We start from the raw sequence: 19808 nt of genomic DNA, 5'->3' as shown, positions 1-19808 counted from the left end.
TAACTCATTACTGACACTGCAGCAGTAGCACAGTGTCAAGTTTGCAGTTCACTCCCTACAGTTGCTCCAAGCTTCAACTCCAGCCCCCTGCAACACACCACAGTGGGGAGAGAAGTTTTCTACTACAGTGGCAGACCCAGAGGGAGCACAGAAAAATGTGGAGTGGGCTCTTTCAGTAATTTCAGTGCCAGCCCCCACCATGCACATCAGAGCCTGAGGAGCAGATATGGTCCGAATTGTGAATCCACCCACACTGCATGTCACTCTCCATAACACAGGAACTGTAAGCATGCTATCTACACTGACAACACATATATGCACACACACACTTACACTAATCTTGTGGAGAAAGTATGCTGCACACATATAAAGAGAAATGGAAAAACTTCACATAAAAAGCCGCAGAGTCGATTACGAAATCAATATACTGTATATAACAAAAAAGTTCTGGATATTCCTATTTCCCTTTGCACTTATTTCAGAGTGCTTCCAGACACGCTCCTGCTGTAACTACCTATAATCTTGTCTTGATGTTGCATCTAAGGTTTGAGTATGAGTAGGAGCTTGGCCTGTTGGCACGCTCTTTGTCTGTCTCCTGATAGAACGCTTTCCACTCGGCTGAATTACCCACTCCATGATGACTCGATGCAGCAGAGCAAAAAATGATGCTCCCCAGACTCCCGCGTATTCAGATTCTTTCAGATGGATTCCTCAGGCCCCCCTCATGCTGTAGACCCGAGCGGCAGCAGGAATATAGCGTGTTATGGATCGAGCCTCTTTCATATCCAGCTGATAAGAAAATATCAACTACACTAGGTTTTTTTTTAGATTTGTGCTTTTGACAGAATGTGTGTATCTGTGTGTCAATGTGCATATATATGTGAGTGTGTGTGTGTGTGTGTGTGTGTGTGTGTGTGTGTGTGTGTGTGTGTGTGTGTGTGTGTGTGTGTGTGTGTGTGTACAGTATATGCACAGATGTGAAAACAGTTCTGTAGCAAACATGTCATTACTGCATAATTTCTTTATAGGCAACTAACTAGATGCTCATTTGACTAAAGTGCTAAAATGTATACTTGCTTAGACATCATTTAATCTCTGCTCTGAACATGCTTGTGGATGCGCTGTAGAAAGTCAGTTCATTTGAGGATATTACCATCATTGCAAAGAGAGTGAAAATTACAAGTTAACTGTACTGAGAAATGAAATTGCTCTATTACCAAGTGGAATAACAGGAAAGATTTTAATTTAGATTACTTTAATTTCCATGCTCAACTAGGTTGTGGCGCTTGTATAAACTTACACAATCATTTATTAAACTGTCTTGCTGTTTTACTGTTGTGTCGTGACTTCTGTCTATGAGCCATTGATTGGTTTGACCCATCACCTGTCTCCCCTCCTATCTGCACTTTAATGCTCTGCATGCCCATCACTCCATGCACAGGCGGGGGAGATGGTGACGGCACGTCTCCTGACCTTTGAACTTGTGTTGACAACTCAGCTACCTCAAGTTGCAGAGGAGGCTCATGCGTGTCTTGGTTGGCATGGCGATGACATGAGAAGTAATATCACAGGAATATATTAGAAGGCTGCTACCACTGTATTGATATTCAATCCACAGGAAAACAAGACATGACAGACAGCATGCAAAATATGTCAATATTCCTCTGCTATTTGTTTATCTGTATTTATGTGGATGGAACAACACATCACATAATTAAAGTTACACATAGTGTAGCAATATTGCATGTGGAGATAACGTGAACTAATCTAAATCATTCTGTACACTGGAACCTTTTTCACAGCCATAGGTCTAAAATCTGTACAACGAAGTTGTGCAGCCAGTTTGTCTGTTGATGGCTACAAGAACCAACAAAAAAGTCTTCATCTGCTCCCACCATCTGAGGATTGCAAGACCCAGTGAATTCATTTTATTTTTGACGGAAACGTGATGGAAATGTCCCCACAATGACTACAAAACTGCGTATGCATTTTAATGTTACTCCAATACAGCAACGGCGCAAGCTCAAGGATGGATCAATACCCATACCTAGTACCTGTCCATGACCCTGCTTCAAACTTCAAAGCTGTCAGTTTTGCTCTGTTGTGTTTTTTAAGGGCGTATTCACACATGCCTTGTTTGGTTCGAACCAAACCAAAAAAATCACTGGTGCGGACCTTTTGGGCTGGTGTGAATACAAACCATTGAACTCTGGTGCGGACCAAACAGCCGGACCGAGACCCAGCCGGAGAGGTGGTCTTCGCTTCCAAACGAACCCTGGTGCGGTTTGCTTGATATGTGAAAGCGACCGCGCTCGGTCCAACCCAGTTCCAAAAATTCTATGCCTTTTAGGACGCAACAGGCTCCCGTTGCTGCAGGCATTATGTTGCGCCAAACGCCTCTGATGCTCCAGAAATCCTGCAAACGTTTATAACTGTATGAAACAAATCAATATAGGCACAATGAGTGCAACACACTGAATCTCCATAATCTCCATAGTTTTTTTTCACCGGCGCTTCCCCCCCCTTCCTTTTTTTACCGTGTTACCCTGCCCCCGACCGTATTGTCCAATGATTGAACGATCTTTGCACATGTGGTTTTGTTGGCAAATTCTAGGGATCTTTCGAAAATTGCAATGAGAAAAGGAACCACACCAAACCAAAAAAGAAACATTGTATTTTGGTCCGAACCAAAGACAGTGGACCAAAGGACTTTCCCGGTCTGAATACGCCCTTACTGTTTCCCAGGACTGGGAGCAATGTTGGACTTAGTCTGTAATATTGATAGTCAAGGGAAACTGTGTATATATTAAGCCTCATTAGATCCAGCTAAATAACGAGAGTAGCATGTTTGATACCGGATAACTTGCTTTTTGTGTGTTTTTACTGCAGCACTAGCTCAGCTAGTGTTAGCATTGTTGTTATACAAAGCCTGTTCTGCTCTGAGATCCTGGCCAGTATTTGTGCTTGTTTAATTGCTGTATATAAATTTACTTGAAAGACATGCTTGAAAGTAATGATGTAGCTAATGTGAAAAAAGAAACAATGAAACAGGACAGCAGGAATTCAGTTGCTTGGCAACACTGTGTAACTTTGATTAACACCCAGAAGCTAGCTTACTCAGATCATACATAGGCCGCTGCAAAGCTGTAACATCAGTACTGGCCCACTGGGGAGTGAGGCTCACGCTAATCAAATTCATGCTCAAACAAGTGCAACGGTGAAGTCTCTTTATTATTTTAGAAGGGGTCGTTGTGGTGATTGTCAAAGTAGAAGTGCAGCTAGCTAGAAGTTAAAAACAGCAGCAGAGCAGATGTGAAACACGGTGAGCTGTGCTGTCCTGTGTGAACTGACCAATCAGTGGCTGGGCTACTTGGTGAAGCCCTCAGCAGTACTGGAGCTAAGGCCTGGATCAGATTTCACGATTTTAGGCTGATTTGAGACGATGTTTTTGTGACCAACAAATTACGAGGGTCATGACCGATCGTGAACAGAATCTGACATCTGTACTCGTGTAGTGTGACATGCTAAACGACCTGTTGTGTGGTGTCTGAACTTGGCCTAACATGGTCCGTTTCAGACGGAGGGAAACGTGCTGTTGCAGCGATGGACAGTATGAAACAAATGTGTTTTCTGAACATTAAAGCATGTAGACCTGTTCTAGCAGACACCTGAAATAAAAGTAAATTTCATATCTGGGGCCCCAGTGGCCAAGGATAGAATCCCACCTGAACTATTTCCCCCATTGCCTAAATGAAATATTAAAATTCTATGTCTCAAGCTATATTAGTTCCCCTTAGACATAAGGCTGCAACTACAGTAACTAAAATTTTCATTATGAAATAATCTGACTGATCGATTAGTCTATAAAATGTGAGAAAATGGTGATATCTTCAAATCATTTGTGTTTATCCAACCAACAGCTTAAAACTCCAATATTATGTAGTTGTAATCAATCAATAATGCATAATGACTATATAATGTAATCATTCATTTGGTTTTTGCTCAATAAATTACATAAGTAAGTACTGGATTGCCTTATCATTTTGTCTTGATGCTGTATTCAGGGTTCATCATCTGGGAAGCATGAATAAAAAGAATTCAAGGGTTGGACAGTCGAATGGACAGACAGCAAACACTTTCATGACCAGTGGGCAAATATGATAAAGGTTAGCTGACATATCTCTTGCTTTAGGGAAAATGCATGAAACGACACAGTGAAATCATATGCCACCCTGTGACCACTGTATCTTGGGGCATAGCACACCTAAGATTTTCCATATAAATTCCCTCTCCCAGTGATGGCTAAAACTAAAGCTCCTTAAATGCAGAGATAGACCGCAGAAGTGAAGAATCTTTACTAGCCGGATTATCTCTCTTGTAGCAGCCTGCTCTACAAATGCTTTTCTATCTGGTAAACCATGTAGCTCTAAATTCAATTAGGGCCACATAAACATTTTCATGTGTGGCAAGTGAGCTGTGAAAGGGCAGGAAACAGGCTCAGGCTGCAGCTGGGAGAGACGAGCAGGGCCTGATCTACTTCTGAGGAACAGAGGGAAGAGATTTGAGATACTGCAGGAGATGCGCTGTAATATTTAGCATGCACCGAACTAGCTTCTTTGTGAGAGTCCAAGAGCGTGGCTGTGTCTCTTTATCACTCAGCGGATGTCTGCTGCTGTCATGTTTCCATCCATCTATCTGACTCTGTATGCCTCACCCCTGCCTTCTCTCATCACACACAAACACAGACAGACAGACAGACACAGAGTAAACTCTGTATCTATTAATTTCAATCACAATCACAGAGTGTTTTTATCTGCCAAATAGCATGACATTCGACCAGGATTTGTCCAGTGCATCCATCCAGCTATGCTTTACATATACGACACACAGCATTTCATCTTTTTGTAAGTATGCGCATTGAAGCTGAACGGGGCACAATGTGGCTACAGCTCTGAAGTATGGGTAATGAATAATTAGTGGTCTCTCTCTCTTGCTCTACTTCTCCCTGCATCCCCCTGTCCTGCAGCCCATATTACACTTCATTATTCTTTAGGCTACCTACTCCCTCTAGTGATGGACAAAGGCACTGCCCGAGGAGCAGCCAGCAGGCAGACAGGCGGCAAATGTGGGACCACGGGACTGACAGGAAGAGTTAGCCTCCTCGCTACGGGCTGGATGCTGTGCCAGACTGCCCGTGGGAAGCACAGCAGTGGACTGAGAGGAACACTTGTGTGACAAGAAAACAAAACAGTCACTTCCACATAAAAATGACCGACTGAGTTCAAGTGTTATGCTCTGTTTCAGCAAATGTGGTGGGTTAAAGTGCTAAGAAGCACATTTGCTGAAACAAAAAGCACACAGGAACAGTAAGAGGATAAATACAAATACACATACAGAGACACACAAACATGCTTGATTAACTGCTCTCCGCTGTGAAAAAGCACATTCATTTGTATTTAAGTGGCGCAATGTGATAATTACCTGGGCTGGGTTTCTTCAGAGCTGCGTGCGACTCTGTGGGTTCCCAACTAGGCCTAGTTTCCCTCAGCCCCCGCTCCTCTCATCCATCTCACTGGTCTGGATGATGTAGCGATGCCTTCACTTGTGGCCCTACCTCGGCGAATGTTAATAATCATACACAGCCTCCACTTTCCTAGCTGCATTCCCAGCACTTATCAGTGGGATATCGCCTTCGAAAGATAAACATTGTGAGAAAGAAAAAAAACAAAAACAAAACAAAACAGGTCTTCAGCTTTAATAACCCATCAGTTATTAAGCCTATATCAGATTTTGTGTCCATGTGTTCAGAACAGGAAAGATTAGCCCACTTAGAGCCTGGCTGCATGTATAGATACATAATGGATATAATAGCTCACTCCCGAGCTACATGCACAGAGCAAATTAGAAAGTGAGTCAGAATTCAATGCACTGAACTGAATAGAATTTATTAAATAAAGTTGCTACAAGCACTCTCCATGCAACAAATCATTGCTTCAATTTGAATGATCCCATTCCATTATGTCTTTACACTGACATGTTTAAAATCAGATAGGGACTGGAAAGAGATCTATCCCCTTCAAGATAATTGATACCGCCAGAGTCTGGGCAGACCACACCGTGAAAATGGGGCATTATTCATAATTCATAAAATTTTATATAACTGACTTACTTTTGAAGATTACACAATAACATATTCATTGTTAAAGAGAGAGCCATGGTCAACCAAGACCAAGCATTGTAGGATTGAAGGTCCAGACATGACAAATCGCCTCCCATGTTTTTTGTCTGAGACATTTGACATGTTACAAGATTACCAGTGTATGTTTTTAGTGTTGAATCCAGGTGTTTCCAGAATCAGGATTACCTCACTGATGTTGGCATTTTACAGTTTTTTTGCCAGTGTTTTTTTTTTTTTTTTTTTTTTTTTTTTTTCCTGTTGTGTTTCAGCTCATCTGCCTAATGAAAAGGTCAAGCTCTGGGATAATGTGCGATAATTAAAAGGGCTTTGGCATATGGCTACCACTGCTAACATGCTGTGTGAGTCAATGGGAGCAATTTGTGCCTTGTGAGAAAAGATAATGCTGCTGTGGATAGAAATATACCAAGCAAAATGCAAATAAATGAATAAATAAAAATAAAAATATCAAGATCCAGTATTGGGCTAGGCTAGCAAACAGCAGAAAAGCTAGGTCAGCCACCTGTAAGTTGCATACTTACACATCAAGCAGACACATCATTTGCATTTAGAGTATTTTTTAGTCTAAGACTCATTTTACTTTTACCTCTGTTCTATGAAATCTGTCAACGTTATCTGGTTCCATAGCTTGCAGCTGTTCAACTGTCTTCGTTAGCAATCTTTGTCATACGTTTTTTTTGTTTTTTGTTTTTTTTTTTTGGTTCAAATGGCTGCTTAATGAATGCCAATGATGAGAGTACTGAGAAGGAACCATGAAGTAAAAGTATAGGCTGTAATTCAAACAACAGGCTAAAAGAGGCTAAAAAGCTCTGTGGAGGGTTGGTTGTTAGCTAATGTACAAGGATTTCAGCCCTACAACTAACTCCTGTCACATCATAGTCATTTTATTCAAGAATAATGTCAAAAAATTTGAATAGTGCAGTTTTATGGTGTCCTTAAGCCATGAAAAAATGCAACAGCCAAAAAAGTCTCACAGTGGCTGAACTGTTTTATTTTCGCTGTAGCCTGAAGGCATATGACACACCAGGAACGATTCTGAGCACCATTGATTGTAAAGGCCCACTATCAGTCTCTCTATGACAGGACTGGGGCAGAGCAGTGGCCACTTTCACTGAGAATTATTGGGCTTTAGAAGGTTTCAGCTTCTACCATGAGGCAAAAAAAGAAAAGTACTGGGGCGTGCCAGTTTCAGGATGGTTACATGTACTTTTGTTCAGCAAATGACACAGCAATGTAAGTGGATATTCAAAAGGTTCTCTTCATTACAGCTGCTGCAAAAAAGGTAATAAAGCTTTACATTAAAAAAGAACAAGCCCTCGTTCATGCTGCCTTTTATGTGCTGCTCTCAGCACGACAAGCCACACTGCAGAAAATCACTGTGCTGTTGACGCAGGCAAAAAGAGGCTTGCAAGCCGGAGCATGTAAAAAGTGTCGGACTAAGGGTATTTATTTGGTGACGTGCCTGTTACCACTCATTACTCAACATTACTGCTTGTATTCAGTACAACCTCAACTCAAGACACTGTGAATAAAGTAGGACCAAACAAAGAAAGTAGGAAAACAAGTGATGAGGGTTGAAGTGATGCCACTTGTGGGATAACTCTATCACAGCAGCAACAAAAAGACACACTGTTCAGCTGTTGAGGCTAATGTGACTTCCAGGCTTTTTTTTATCAGGGGTTTGCTGTGTATGATTATATGTCAATTTGCAGCATGTTTTTGCCACAGTGTTGTATTTCTATCTTCATTTAGTTGCCGCAAACAAATTACCCACTTGAATAAAGACCAAACCTTTTGAGCTCAGTTCTGCTTGCTTTTTCAGTTAAATAAGGCAAAGCTGACAACTCTTAATTCATTTTTGCTTCATTAGGTTTTTATGTGTTAGTGGCAGCTCACATCCATAAGCAACTACACACATTAATGCATACAGTGTGCGTTTTTGCAGACACACACACAAAATACATACGTCCCCCATACTAATACATACAAACACGCACATTCACACACAGCACACATCTGTGTGACCACATGAGGCAACTGAAGTAACTTCTAGAATGTTTGCACTCATACCTGGTAGCAAACAAGAACAATGCATGTGGATGAATGCGATCTCTTCTCATTTCTCACCAGACAGACATTGACCAGCAACAGCAAACAACAGCCTCATTCCTCTGTGCATTCGAAGCTTGATTACAGGTGGCAACAGCTTGTTGTTTGTCAGATCAAGGTTCTAACTCTCAAAGATCCTTAAAAGCAATAATCAGCTGAAACAACATACCAAATCCCATTTGGCAGTTATTATTCCTTTGATTCATAAACAGATTGACCAGAAAAACAGACTCCTGTAATACAATCAAGAACAACAGCAGTGCAATAAATGCTTCTTTTAGACAAAAAAAACTCCACCCAAGGCCCAATGACTAGCTTGTTGTGTAGCTTTTGATCGTATCATCTAGTTTTCATCAGCAGAAGTATGAATAGCAATCATGGAGCCTTTACATGTACAAGCTTTCTATTATTCTGACCCTTTAAAGGCTTCTCATTCATGTTGCTTTGAAGCAAGCCTATGTGGTAATTTGGTTCGCAGACAATGCACTAATGAGGGTACGGGCTTAAACATAGTGTAAAAGTAGAGGAGTCATAAAGTGAGCAAATTAATGCAGTGATATCAGTTACACAAAATCTGTCTTAAGTTTGCTAACATTTGCAAGTATTAGCCAGTGACCACCATAAGCTGCTGGTCATACCAGACTGCAGAAGCCTGAAGCAGCAAAAGCTCTGAGTGTCTCAAACTGAGCAACAGCGCAGCTTTTATATTTATGTATTTAAATGTTATTTTGAGGAGGAAATTTTTGTAATGTCTTATTCAGTTACATACTGTCTCCTCAAGAGACAGAGCTTGACAACTCCTGCCTGTCAACATAGAAACAGCAGATCCAAGACAATCAAAGGTCCGCTTACATGTTCTGTATCTGTCGACCACATCATCAGGTCACATTTTTTAATTGTAAATATTTTATGAATATCTGCTTATTCTGAATTTGATGCAGCAACACATTTCAAACAAGTTAGGACAGGAGCAACTGAAGACTGGGAGAGATGTGGAATGCTCCAAAAACACCTGTTTGGAACATTCCACAGGTAAACAGGCTCATTGGTAACAGGTGATAGTATCATGATTGGGTATGAAAGCAGCATCCTGGAAAGCAGCATCCTGGAAAGGCTCTGTCTTCATAAGCAAGGATGGAGAGAGGTTCACCACTTTGTGAACACATGATTATAGAAATAATGTTACTACATGGGCTAGGAAACACTCCATGAAACTGTTGTTGGTAAATACAGTTTGTTTGCAAATGATTGAATTCTGTTTCTATTTATGTTTTAAACAGGAATTCAAGTTAAACATCACAATGCAGTCCAACCCACCTCACCACAAAGTACAGCCTCAAAGTGTACCACCGAAATGAGTCACACTCGACTTACTGTGAGTCTTTGACATTTTAAAGAAGGTAGTATTAAGCACATTGTAAGTACAGCGTACAGCACGAGTGCATACCTGTGTAACTGGCTTCAGTGTGAATGAATTGCCACAGGCGCGCGGTGTCACCTCAATTCAGTGAGTAACTAAAGGGATGGTAAGTGATACCTTTGAGTTTGCCTTCTTACTCTTACTCTGTGTGGTTCACAGTATTTTCCTAAGCAGGATTATATGATAGCAGTGTACTTTCTTTTCCTCTGGAAGCTCCACCCTCACAGAAAACACCTATAAAAGGCATGAGGATTAATAATTCATTGATATCCATGACCACTCACACTCTCCTTTATAAGGCAGTCTTATAGTAGTACTGTACCCGTCAAGCAGTTCAAAAAGCTCTTACGCTGTCATTAAAATTTTAAAACCAGCTCAGCATGGAGGCCAGATAAATAAGAGACAATTACTGCGTTTGATAGAAATGTAATGTGGTCCCTTTTCAAAAGAAGGGAGGAAAATTACTTATAGCCAGTTAAGGGCGGATTTATTTAAAGGGTTTCACACCAGATACTATGGACAGTCAGAAGTATTTTGCAAGGCTTGAGAGGGGTATTAACAGGAAATGGAAATCCAAAATCATGAGCGACTATCTCCCGCCACCATCAATGAAAGATGCTTACACAATCTGTTTGCTAATGGGGGGATGTTTAAGGAGGTTATTACCATTAAAATCCAAATAGAAATAAAGAATCAGACCTGATTGTAAAGTTAATGCAGCGTGGACCCATTTTACAGCCACTTTCAATCTCTCATAGATAAACCAGTAGATCACTTTAATTAGACAATGTGTTAATTGACTGCAGGTCCTGGGGTGTAATGTGTCAACATTAGTCTCCATCAATGACAACCTCCTCCAGGCACGACACCACTCACTCCGACCGAAAGTGAGACTGAGAATGATTGAGGGCGTGTGTATGTGCGCATTTGTGTGTGTCTGTCCTGTATTATTATTATTCTTTTTTTTACATAAACGTGTGTGCATGCATTCAACTTTATGCCTGTCTGTTTGCATGCCAGCAAGTATGTATCTGAATGCCTACAATTCCGTGTATTTGTGACCTAGTGAAGACATATCAATGTGTGGGAGGGACAGCGCCTGCTGAAGGACGACAGAAAGAGAGAGTGAAAGAGAAAGAGCGAATGGAGGGCGAGGCAGAGAAAGAGAAACACAGCGTGCAGTCTATCGCTTCACTGTTGTCTGACATTATTACGTGCTCATCGCCTGGCCGCTCTCCACGGCTTCCCTGTGTTTGGGAAATGGCGAGTCACATCAACATTACAAGGTATCGCACTTGGCTGAGAAAAAAAGGTGGAGGAGGTCAAGATGCACAGTGCCTCTGGGATTTGGAAGATTCAAACTCCAAAGCTCAATACTCCTTAAATCAATCCATAGGAGCTCAAGCTGTGCGCAGCACGAGGAAAACAGTGGGAAGAAGATATATCACCACAGTAGGTGGTACCCAGCACTCTCTGGGCACTCCAGATGGGGAAAAGGCATTTAATAGAATAGGAATGAAACAAAATTAAATCTGACACTGGGGTGCACCAATGTAATTAACACACATACACTTACACGCAAATGTCCCTCGACCTCACACTCTTTCCCGCGCATGGATAATGTCAGCACCCTTGTACTGCTGAGTAGGAACAGTGACCAAGCGTATGATTATACTGAACTTTCTGAAGTCATAGCAAGGTGGCTTCCATCAGTGCCTCAGCCAATGTGGCAATCATACAGGAAACATAATGAGGCCATTCAGTACGGCGAACGCAGCCTTAAAGCCTCTTGTCTGACCGACTGGATTTCTACTTTGCATGTGCTCATAGCTTCAAAGCTTTTAGCAGTTGATGTGATCCAAGATTTGCGGCATGCCGCAGCAGCAGATGCAATGCATCCTGATTGGCTGGCTTCCTGAATGGCTTCCTTAATGTGGTGCTGTTTCTGTGAGGAGCGCTAAGGAGAGTTTTAACATTATGTGACATGTTTAAGTGCATCTGGTGACCTTTACAGGGAGTTATAAAATGCAGTCTCAAATTGTGCTGACCTAGTTAACTTCAGGTAAAAGGAGAGAGCTGGATTTTTGATTTTTGATGTGAGTCTTAGTTGGATTTTCCATAGCATAGTACAACATAGTATGTTTTTCTATTTCAAATTCTGTGGTTAACTGTGCTGCCCTTCCAACTCAAAAACTTTGTCAGAAAATGCTGCTTTTTGTTCCGCAATGCTAAACTCTGCTACACCATAAGATATCCAGAAATGAAATATGACCGGCCGAGCATTATGCGACTCATCAAACACATGAAATTTGAAAGCTTAAGGATACAGTGTAAGCATTGTGTGAAGGAATCAAGAGGTCAAGAGTGAGCCTCAGACCAACCCTGACTGTGTGGTAACTGCAGCCAAGAGTTTAGCTCTGGAGGCCATTCAAGACAGATTCTCCATTCATGTTTTGTGGCACGTGGCTTCTTGCCACAACATCATACTTCAAATGCAAAAAAAAAAAAAAAAACAAGGGAAGGAAAATAAATTTGTCGGGTAATTAGAGGAGGAGGAGGGAACAGAGGAGAGATCAGGGATAACGGAGATAAAGCCTGCTGGAAAGGTTACATTATTTATAATATTCTCGTTTTTCTCCCCTCTTTCTTCATCCAGAGCAGAGAGCCACCAGGGTAGCGGGAGAGAGAAGAAAAGAAGCAACTTTATAATGTATTACCATCAGTAATTTAGGCTGAGGGGTGAGATGGGTTGATGGAAAGTGAGCAGGAACAAGACCTGCCTCGACATCCTAAATCAAATCCCCTCGCCTCAGAGACCCTGGCTGGAGATGCTACATGTGGCTCTGTCCTTGTCTGTGGGCCTTTTTCTGCACTATGAATGCTACATGTAATGACCACAGCATGCAAATAGCAGCCAGCCAGGTTGATCAGGTATTCTACAGCAACATTTTTGCAGGATGTTGGATTCTTTCAAAATCTTCCAAAGAATCCAACATCTTCCAAAATTCAAGTATTGTATTCGTCTGGTCTTCACCTTTAAATCTCTTATTCATGCTTGGAACGTACGTGTTTGTTTTTGCTGCATGGCTTTTTTGCTTTCAAATACCACTCATGAGAGTCTGCATGTGCTCCTCCAGTTCTCAAGAGGGATTTGAGAATGTTAAATACACGCAGCTCAATTGATGACTTGCCAGATATGACTGACCTGTCTCTGTGTGAGTTCTCATGACTTGAAAGACCACTCAAGTCGAGTCTATACTCACACCGTCTTATGCTAATTTTCCTCAAAGCTGACAACGCTTATACAGAACAGATGAAGGGACATCAAAGACGGCGCCATGTGCCACGGTACATGAAAAAAACATCTAGGAGTGAAAATAAAGTGTTGATCAGCCGAAAAGCTGATGCCGTCCTGAGCTGTCGACTAAATATGCTGGTATTTATGGTCACAGTTTTCTTGAGGGGAGGTATTCATTGTGACTATGCGCTTGGGAGGAAATCTCAAGGTTCCCTTAGAAGAGATGAATGTTTTAAGATCACACTAAAACAGGCACTGCTAAAGCCATCCATTTTGTATTCAAGCTGTCAGTCACAATGCCATTATGCTCATGTCTGCTGAGGGTGGAGGGATTACACAGCCTCAAAGATACTTCAGGAAATAACTTGTCACTTTGCTGTAGGGATGCTTCACTGGCATTATGCCCATGAATATAATAAATGACAGTTAGTCTCAACATTGCTACCTCTACATTCTCAGTTCATATCTAATGCTAAGGCTTTGACATGACCTGTGTAAGTCTGAGGCACAGACATGAAGATGCATACAATGACAGACAGAGAGAAAGAGGTAGGGCAGTGGGGACAGAGACAGCAAGTTGGACAGGTACAGAGAGACAGCGAGAGTGCATTAGCCTTGTGTACATGCCTCAAAGGACACACCATTCCCCCCTAGGGAACCCACAGCAGTGTCAAGTCTCCCAGAGGTAGTCACAGTACAAGACACAGCCGACCAATCTAGCTGACATAAGCTGAGAGAAAGTCTCTCGACCAAAGAGGTTGTGAATTTATGGTCAATGCCACAGGCAGTCAGACAAACAGAATACCAGTCTGCCTATTGAGATGCATTTACATTTATCTTTAAGGTATTTAGTCCAGAAGGACGAAGTGGTTGAGCAGCTTGAGTTCTGTATCTTGACTAAAGGTCAGTGGAACTGAGCACAACCGGCCATGCAAGAAGTCTGTCAGCTATTCAGGATGGATCATTTTCTACCAAACAGAAATGCGGTTGTCTTTGGTGTTGTTTGACTGGACTAGGTTTAGGCAACAAAAACTTCTTTGCTGAGGATAGGGCTTGCGGTTATGGTTTAAAGAACTGTCGAGGTTAGGGGAAGATTGTGGTCATGGTGTAACAAGAAACAAACTGACTGTTGGTGGAAAACAGAAAGCAAACAACAACCTCTCGTGTCAAAGTCAGACATCAGAGGCTAAACAAACAAACACACAAAGTCAGATACCAGAGGCCATAATTTGGTTGAGGATAGAGAATGATCATCGTCATGGATAAAAGAACTTCTTGGTCAGGGTCAGGAAACGATTGCTGTCATGTTTAAAAGAAGAAGTACATGGTTACGGTTCAGAAAATATTGTGGTCAAGGTTAAAAGAAACCAATGCTGACTGTTACTTGGACTCTTCCTGAAGACATTTTGCAGCACAACAATGTCTGGATCAAACGGCATGAATCTAGGCCAATTTTGAGATGACTTTGTTGTGGCCAATCAATTCCCAGTGTCATGACCAATCAGGAACGACAATTGGGCTTCTATATAGTCTGACGTGCTAAACGACCTGTCGTGCAACATCTTGGAGGCCCAACGACACCCAACGAGAAGACTAACATGTCAGAATTTTTTTGTCTTGACACACCTAGTGTGACATCTCCGACATGTTCCTGAGTGCTGACCAATCAGGTGCTCTCTGCAAAGTGCAGTCAGGTAACCACAGTGGAGAGGAGAAGAAGAAGGAATGCTGAGGTTGCTGCTGTGAGGTGTGACAGCGAAAGAGAGGAAAAGTTTGTTGAGCGGTGGCAACTGTATCCCTGCCTATTTCACGTTTTCTCGTTGGAGTACCATGACTGAGTCAAAAACGACAAATGTTGTCGGGAAATAGCCGGAGCACTTCATCAGCCTGGCAAGTAGCTGGCTGTGCTGTCATAACATTATCCCTGGTCCCAACTGCGGGAATATTCTTATCATTCCAGATCTAATGTTAAAGTAGTCTGTTTGATGGGGCCAACACAGCCAAGCCTGCTCCTTGTACAATAAATAACTATGGAAATAAAATGACAGCATGTGAAACTTGTTGTACCTCTCCTAATTGTTATCCACATGCTACACAGCAGATGTGTAAATAAAGACTGAATGGACCAAAGTTTGCATTTGCTTTTAATTTCATAGTGCAGCCACAGCCAATTTTTCTTTTTTTGGTACACAAGCATCACACACAACCCTTTTGTCAGTTTGATTGACAGCTGCTTCACCTACCTCCCCGATGACATTTAACCTTGTGTATGAAATAAGACATGCTGTGATTGGTCGGTGTCATACATGTAGTCTTACCCGACCAAGACACAGCCAGAATTAATGGCACTGTCATCGTTAGATCTGACACAGTCACCACCATCAAAAACCAAAAAAATCCCTGCATAACACTGCCACACTAATTTGCATTATTATTTGTATGGCCACAAAAGGTTCCTCATGACAACCTAACCATAGGTTGTTTACAGGTTTTATTATTTAAACTTTTTTTTTTTTTTTTTGGCATTGTTGCCTTTATTTGACAGCTGACAGTGGAGAAACAGGGAACTTAGGGAGGAAGACAAGGGTATGCCATGCACAAATGTTCTCCACGGGAAAAAACCCAGGGGTGTTTTTGTTCTATATGATAGGTCTTAACCACATGATCAACAGGATGCGTCAGGTGGTTTGACACGTATAACCAAAAACACAATCAGACAGCCTCTGACGTACAGTCAGATGAAAAATGAGAGATCCAAAAAGGGTGCAGTCAAGATTAAAGTGACTGGAACACGCTGGTCATTCATCCAACCAGCTGGTCATCCCATTAGCCAGCCACTCACTCTTACTCTAACTTAACTACTGCTTCAGTTAAGTTAGAGGACTTCAAGCTCAATCTCTTTGTCCTACCACTCCATTCATCACCAGAACAAGCACCAACAGCCAATGAAGATTAAATAGCAGATCTCCTCTCTTGAGGATGCTCTTGAGGGCAGGCCTCAATTCTTTTTGCCAGGAAAGAAGAAAAGACTTTGAAATAGAGGCCTCAATCTTCAAGATAATTATTAAAGATTTAAAGCTTTGGGGCAGCGGCATTCAATAACCTCCTCACCCTCTCCATCCAGCACACACTCATGCAGTCACACACAAGCATGCACAAATATGCACACACACGTGTTCCCTCACACAGCCTCAGTCTTCACTGCGGGTTAAAAAACAAGTTCATGCGCCGTGTCATAATCAGCTCAGACAAGACTGAATATGTGGGAATTTTTTTTCTTTTTTTCAAATGGAATAAAGCGAGAGAAGCAGCCACAACAACAAATTAAGCTTGTGAAACCACAAAGAAGAGCCCATCGGCTCTCTGTGAGCTTACATGGTTGTGTAAATGACTTTGATTCATTTTGCCTCATTATTCTCTTCCTGTGAGGGTCCTCTTGTGCAAGAGGGGCAGGATTTTCATCCAATTCGTATCCAGAATGGACCTGAATGTGGTCAGTGTCACTATAGAGGCGAGTTATTGGCACTGTGAGAACTATTTGCTGCTGCTGTAAACGTTTGCACGTTATGGCACCAGGTTGCCCCTGACTTTGAGCTGGACGTGTGTGTTGTTAGACTCAAAGGACTGCATGTTGTCCTTCTGCAGCCACAGAGCAAGGGGACTATTATTAAGTTCAATTTAGTAATAGCAATAATAACAGGCTAATTTTAATGACAAATCTTAATTAGGAAGTCTGAAATGTATGTTTGTATGTTGTCGTTCCAGAAATAGGGAAAACAAATCATTTTAACTGATAAAGTGTTGAGAATAACAAAAAAAAAAAGAGAGAGAGAGAGAGAGATTTTTCCTTGTGATTTTCATGTGAGTGCTGTCATGATGCTAAAATTCAGCAGAGACTTCATGTCATTCAGTGCCATTGATTGATGGAGGCACAGTCTCATGTTTAGGATTAGTGTACATAGGGGTAAGACCCAACCTTCAAACACCCCCCTTTGGAAATTCTGTGGTAATGCATCCAGGGCAGACACCTTCTTATTGCAATAGAAATATTGTATCACTGGCCGATGACCATATATATATATGTGTGTGTGTGTGTGTGTGTGTGTGTGTGTGTGTGTGTGTGTGTGTGTGTGTGTGTGTGTGTGTGAATCTGAAGCAGTTCAAAAAACGAAAGCAAATCACCCTTTTTAGGTTTTCAGTTCAGTAAATCCAAAAATTCAGTGGAAGCATGAGCAGGTTTACAGAGCAGAAATTCATAATCTAAAGAATTTCAGGCTTTATTGGAGATTGAGCAATAATTTATGACTCCCTCCTTCCCCAATCAATTAGTTTGGCTGAAAAACCTCGCATCATTTGGGAGGAATAAATCATGCATTTGCATATCTCAAATTCGCTGCAAATAAATCATAAATATTTTCCCCACTAAGGCGATAAAGCACGACAGATTAAATATTAACCTCAAAATACTCGATTTACAGCCCATGCTCAGATAGAGACAAGTGTAGATGTCAGGATAATGTCAGGAAAAAAGCAGAAGAAATGCGACATCAGAGAGCGTAATCGTGCGTAATTGCTGCGAGAGTCAAAGGTCGCGGCCGAATCCAATTCACAGTCACTGCACAAGTCTGGCGTTCATGGATCACTGTGCGTCGGTGCGCATCTGTAGCTTCCAGTGCACCTGTTAACAGTGGACCACAACTCAGCGGCACGACAGAGCACCGAGTCTCTGCTCTGTGCGTCACGGAGTTTCTTCACTCAGCAACTCGAAATATCCCTCTCTCAGGAAGGAGTTTATGTGAAATGTGGATTTGTAAAAAGCAGCAAAATATGCAGAGGAACAACAGCAATCATAATAATTCAGGGTTACTTACGCTGCTGTTCTGCCCTGACCAGTAGACCACCGCGTGGTTATGCGCAGAGTCCCCCGTCAGAGCGAAAGTGCTGCTGGTGAGCTTGGGCTCATCCTGCCGGTTATTTCCTCTGCCTTCATCCCTGTTCCATCTGAACTCGGACCTTCCCTGTCTGTGTCCGTCAAACAACGAACCCCGATCCACCGGTGCGCTCGCATCCATGCCAGTCCGGTCGGTCCACCCGTTCTCGCTGAACTCAGCAAACTCTGGACCGCTTCTCTTCGCTCTCCGGAGCGCAGCATCCTCACCCTTCTCGGGTTCTCCGATCTCATCACTGCGGTGACTTTCTTCACTGGACCCTGCTGCATCTTCCTTTGCACTAACTCCATCCAAACTGACATCTTGAGGAAAGTGGGGGACATCCTCGACAGAAACGCCTGTCTCATGGTCGTCGTCCACTCCAGTATTTTGGTCGGTGACCCCGAGTTCCCTAAACTCCACTCGGATGTTTTTTAGGGTTCCTGGTTCCTCTGTCTGTTCAGCGCGCACCCCCAGTTGTAATTCCTCCAAATGAAGTTGAACTGGCGACGGGCAAGATGAGCAAGTTATCTCCGCCTCGGTATTTTGTAGGGTATGCGCGGCTATCATCAGCCAGATACCCAGAGATAAGTGCAAGCTTGGGCAGAAGCCAGCCCAAGTCTCCATCGCTGACAGAGATTTGGGGGGGTGAAGGAACGTTGGAGACCTTATCCAATACCTTAACTCCCTTCTCTCAGGTCGATATGGAATAACTGACGCCTCGATTGTCCGTCTGGTTGTTTGGGAGGGGGGGGATAAAAGTGCTCTTCAGCGAAACTGTTCACGTCCAAGGATCTTTGGTCGGGGAAGCCACCACACAGGAGGGAGGAGCTGTATCGCAGCCAGCTGCCGAGTGTGCGCCCGGAAGAGACAGTTAGAGGAGAGAGAGAGAGAGAGAGAGAGAGAGAGAGAGAGAGAGAGAGAGAGAGAGAGAGGAGCTGTCCCTGGTGCTGATCCCTCTCCCATTCAAGAAGTACAGATCTTAACACGAAATAGCCTCTGTGTTAATGATCTAAATACAATGAAAAATATACGTTAAATCACATTAAACAATAGTAAGTATTGTAAGAACAGTTTTCTCATATTTTCATTTTCATTAAACTCATCAGTGTTATCACTGTGGAGCTACTGAGTCAGTGATGCAATTGAAATAACTCTCTGGATAAATAAAAAAAAACAAAGTATTCATGATTTATTTTATTTTATTTATTTATGGGGGGGGCTTACTAAAAAATCTGATTTTATGTTGGAACATAGGCTACTTCAACTGCAGATGGTTCAGCGAGGCTGAATTACAACAACACATTTTGCAACAACACACCATTAAGGGGTTAATTGGGATGGAATTTTGGCCAAGACTCAAAATAATATTAATAACAAACAGCCCCCCAAACAGCAACAAGCAGCCATCACTGGTCAATTTTAGATTAGATTCGTTACTTCTGTCAGTGTCCATACACCGCATGCCAATCTCTCACCCTCGCACCAGACTCAACATAATGTGAACACTGAAGCAGAAGCAGCAGCAGCTCCTTCACGGTAAGAAGGCGGTGGTGCTGGTGGAACCCCTGGGGGGGGGGGGGGGGGGGGGGGGGGCAGAACACTCACTGATGGATTGGAAGAATTGGCAGGGAGTTGCGACACTCCTAGGGGGGAAAAAAGCAGCGCCTAGAGGCATATGAGAGAGAGGGAGGGTACAGGGGTGCTGCGTTCTGCGCACCAAGGACTTAATGCGCCGTGGTGATATAAAAGCAGGAAATGTGTGTGTGTCTGTGTGTGTGTGTGTGTGTGTGTGTGTGTGTGTGTGTGTGTGTGTGTGTGTGTGTGTGTGTGTGTGACAAAATGATACAGTGCTTT

The 19808-nt window shown here is 42.5% G+C and overlaps 1 protein-coding gene across 1 annotated transcript in view; it reads right to left on the bottom strand.

The window, feature by feature from the left end:
* sorcs3a (sortilin related VPS10 domain containing receptor 3a) overlaps positions 1–18823 on the bottom strand; it is a 215085-nt gene extending 196262 nt beyond the window's left edge. The window contains exon 1 of the mRNA XM_070972419.1: positions 17895–18823. Within this exon, the coding sequence (XP_070828520.1) occupies positions 17895–18578 (684 nt within the window). The 5' untranslated portion in view covers positions 18579–18823. The remainder of the gene's footprint in view (positions 1–17894) is intronic.
* Between the last annotated feature and the right edge of the window lie 985 nt (positions 18824–19808).

This window comes from Chaetodon trifascialis, chromosome 2 (assembly GCF_039877785.1).
Source record: "Chaetodon trifascialis isolate fChaTrf1 chromosome 2, fChaTrf1.hap1, whole genome shotgun sequence".
NCBI classification, from domain to species: domain Eukaryota; kingdom Metazoa; phylum Chordata; class Actinopteri; order Chaetodontiformes; family Chaetodontidae; genus Chaetodon; species Chaetodon trifascialis.
This window is presented reverse-complemented; position numbering and strand designations above follow the sequence as displayed.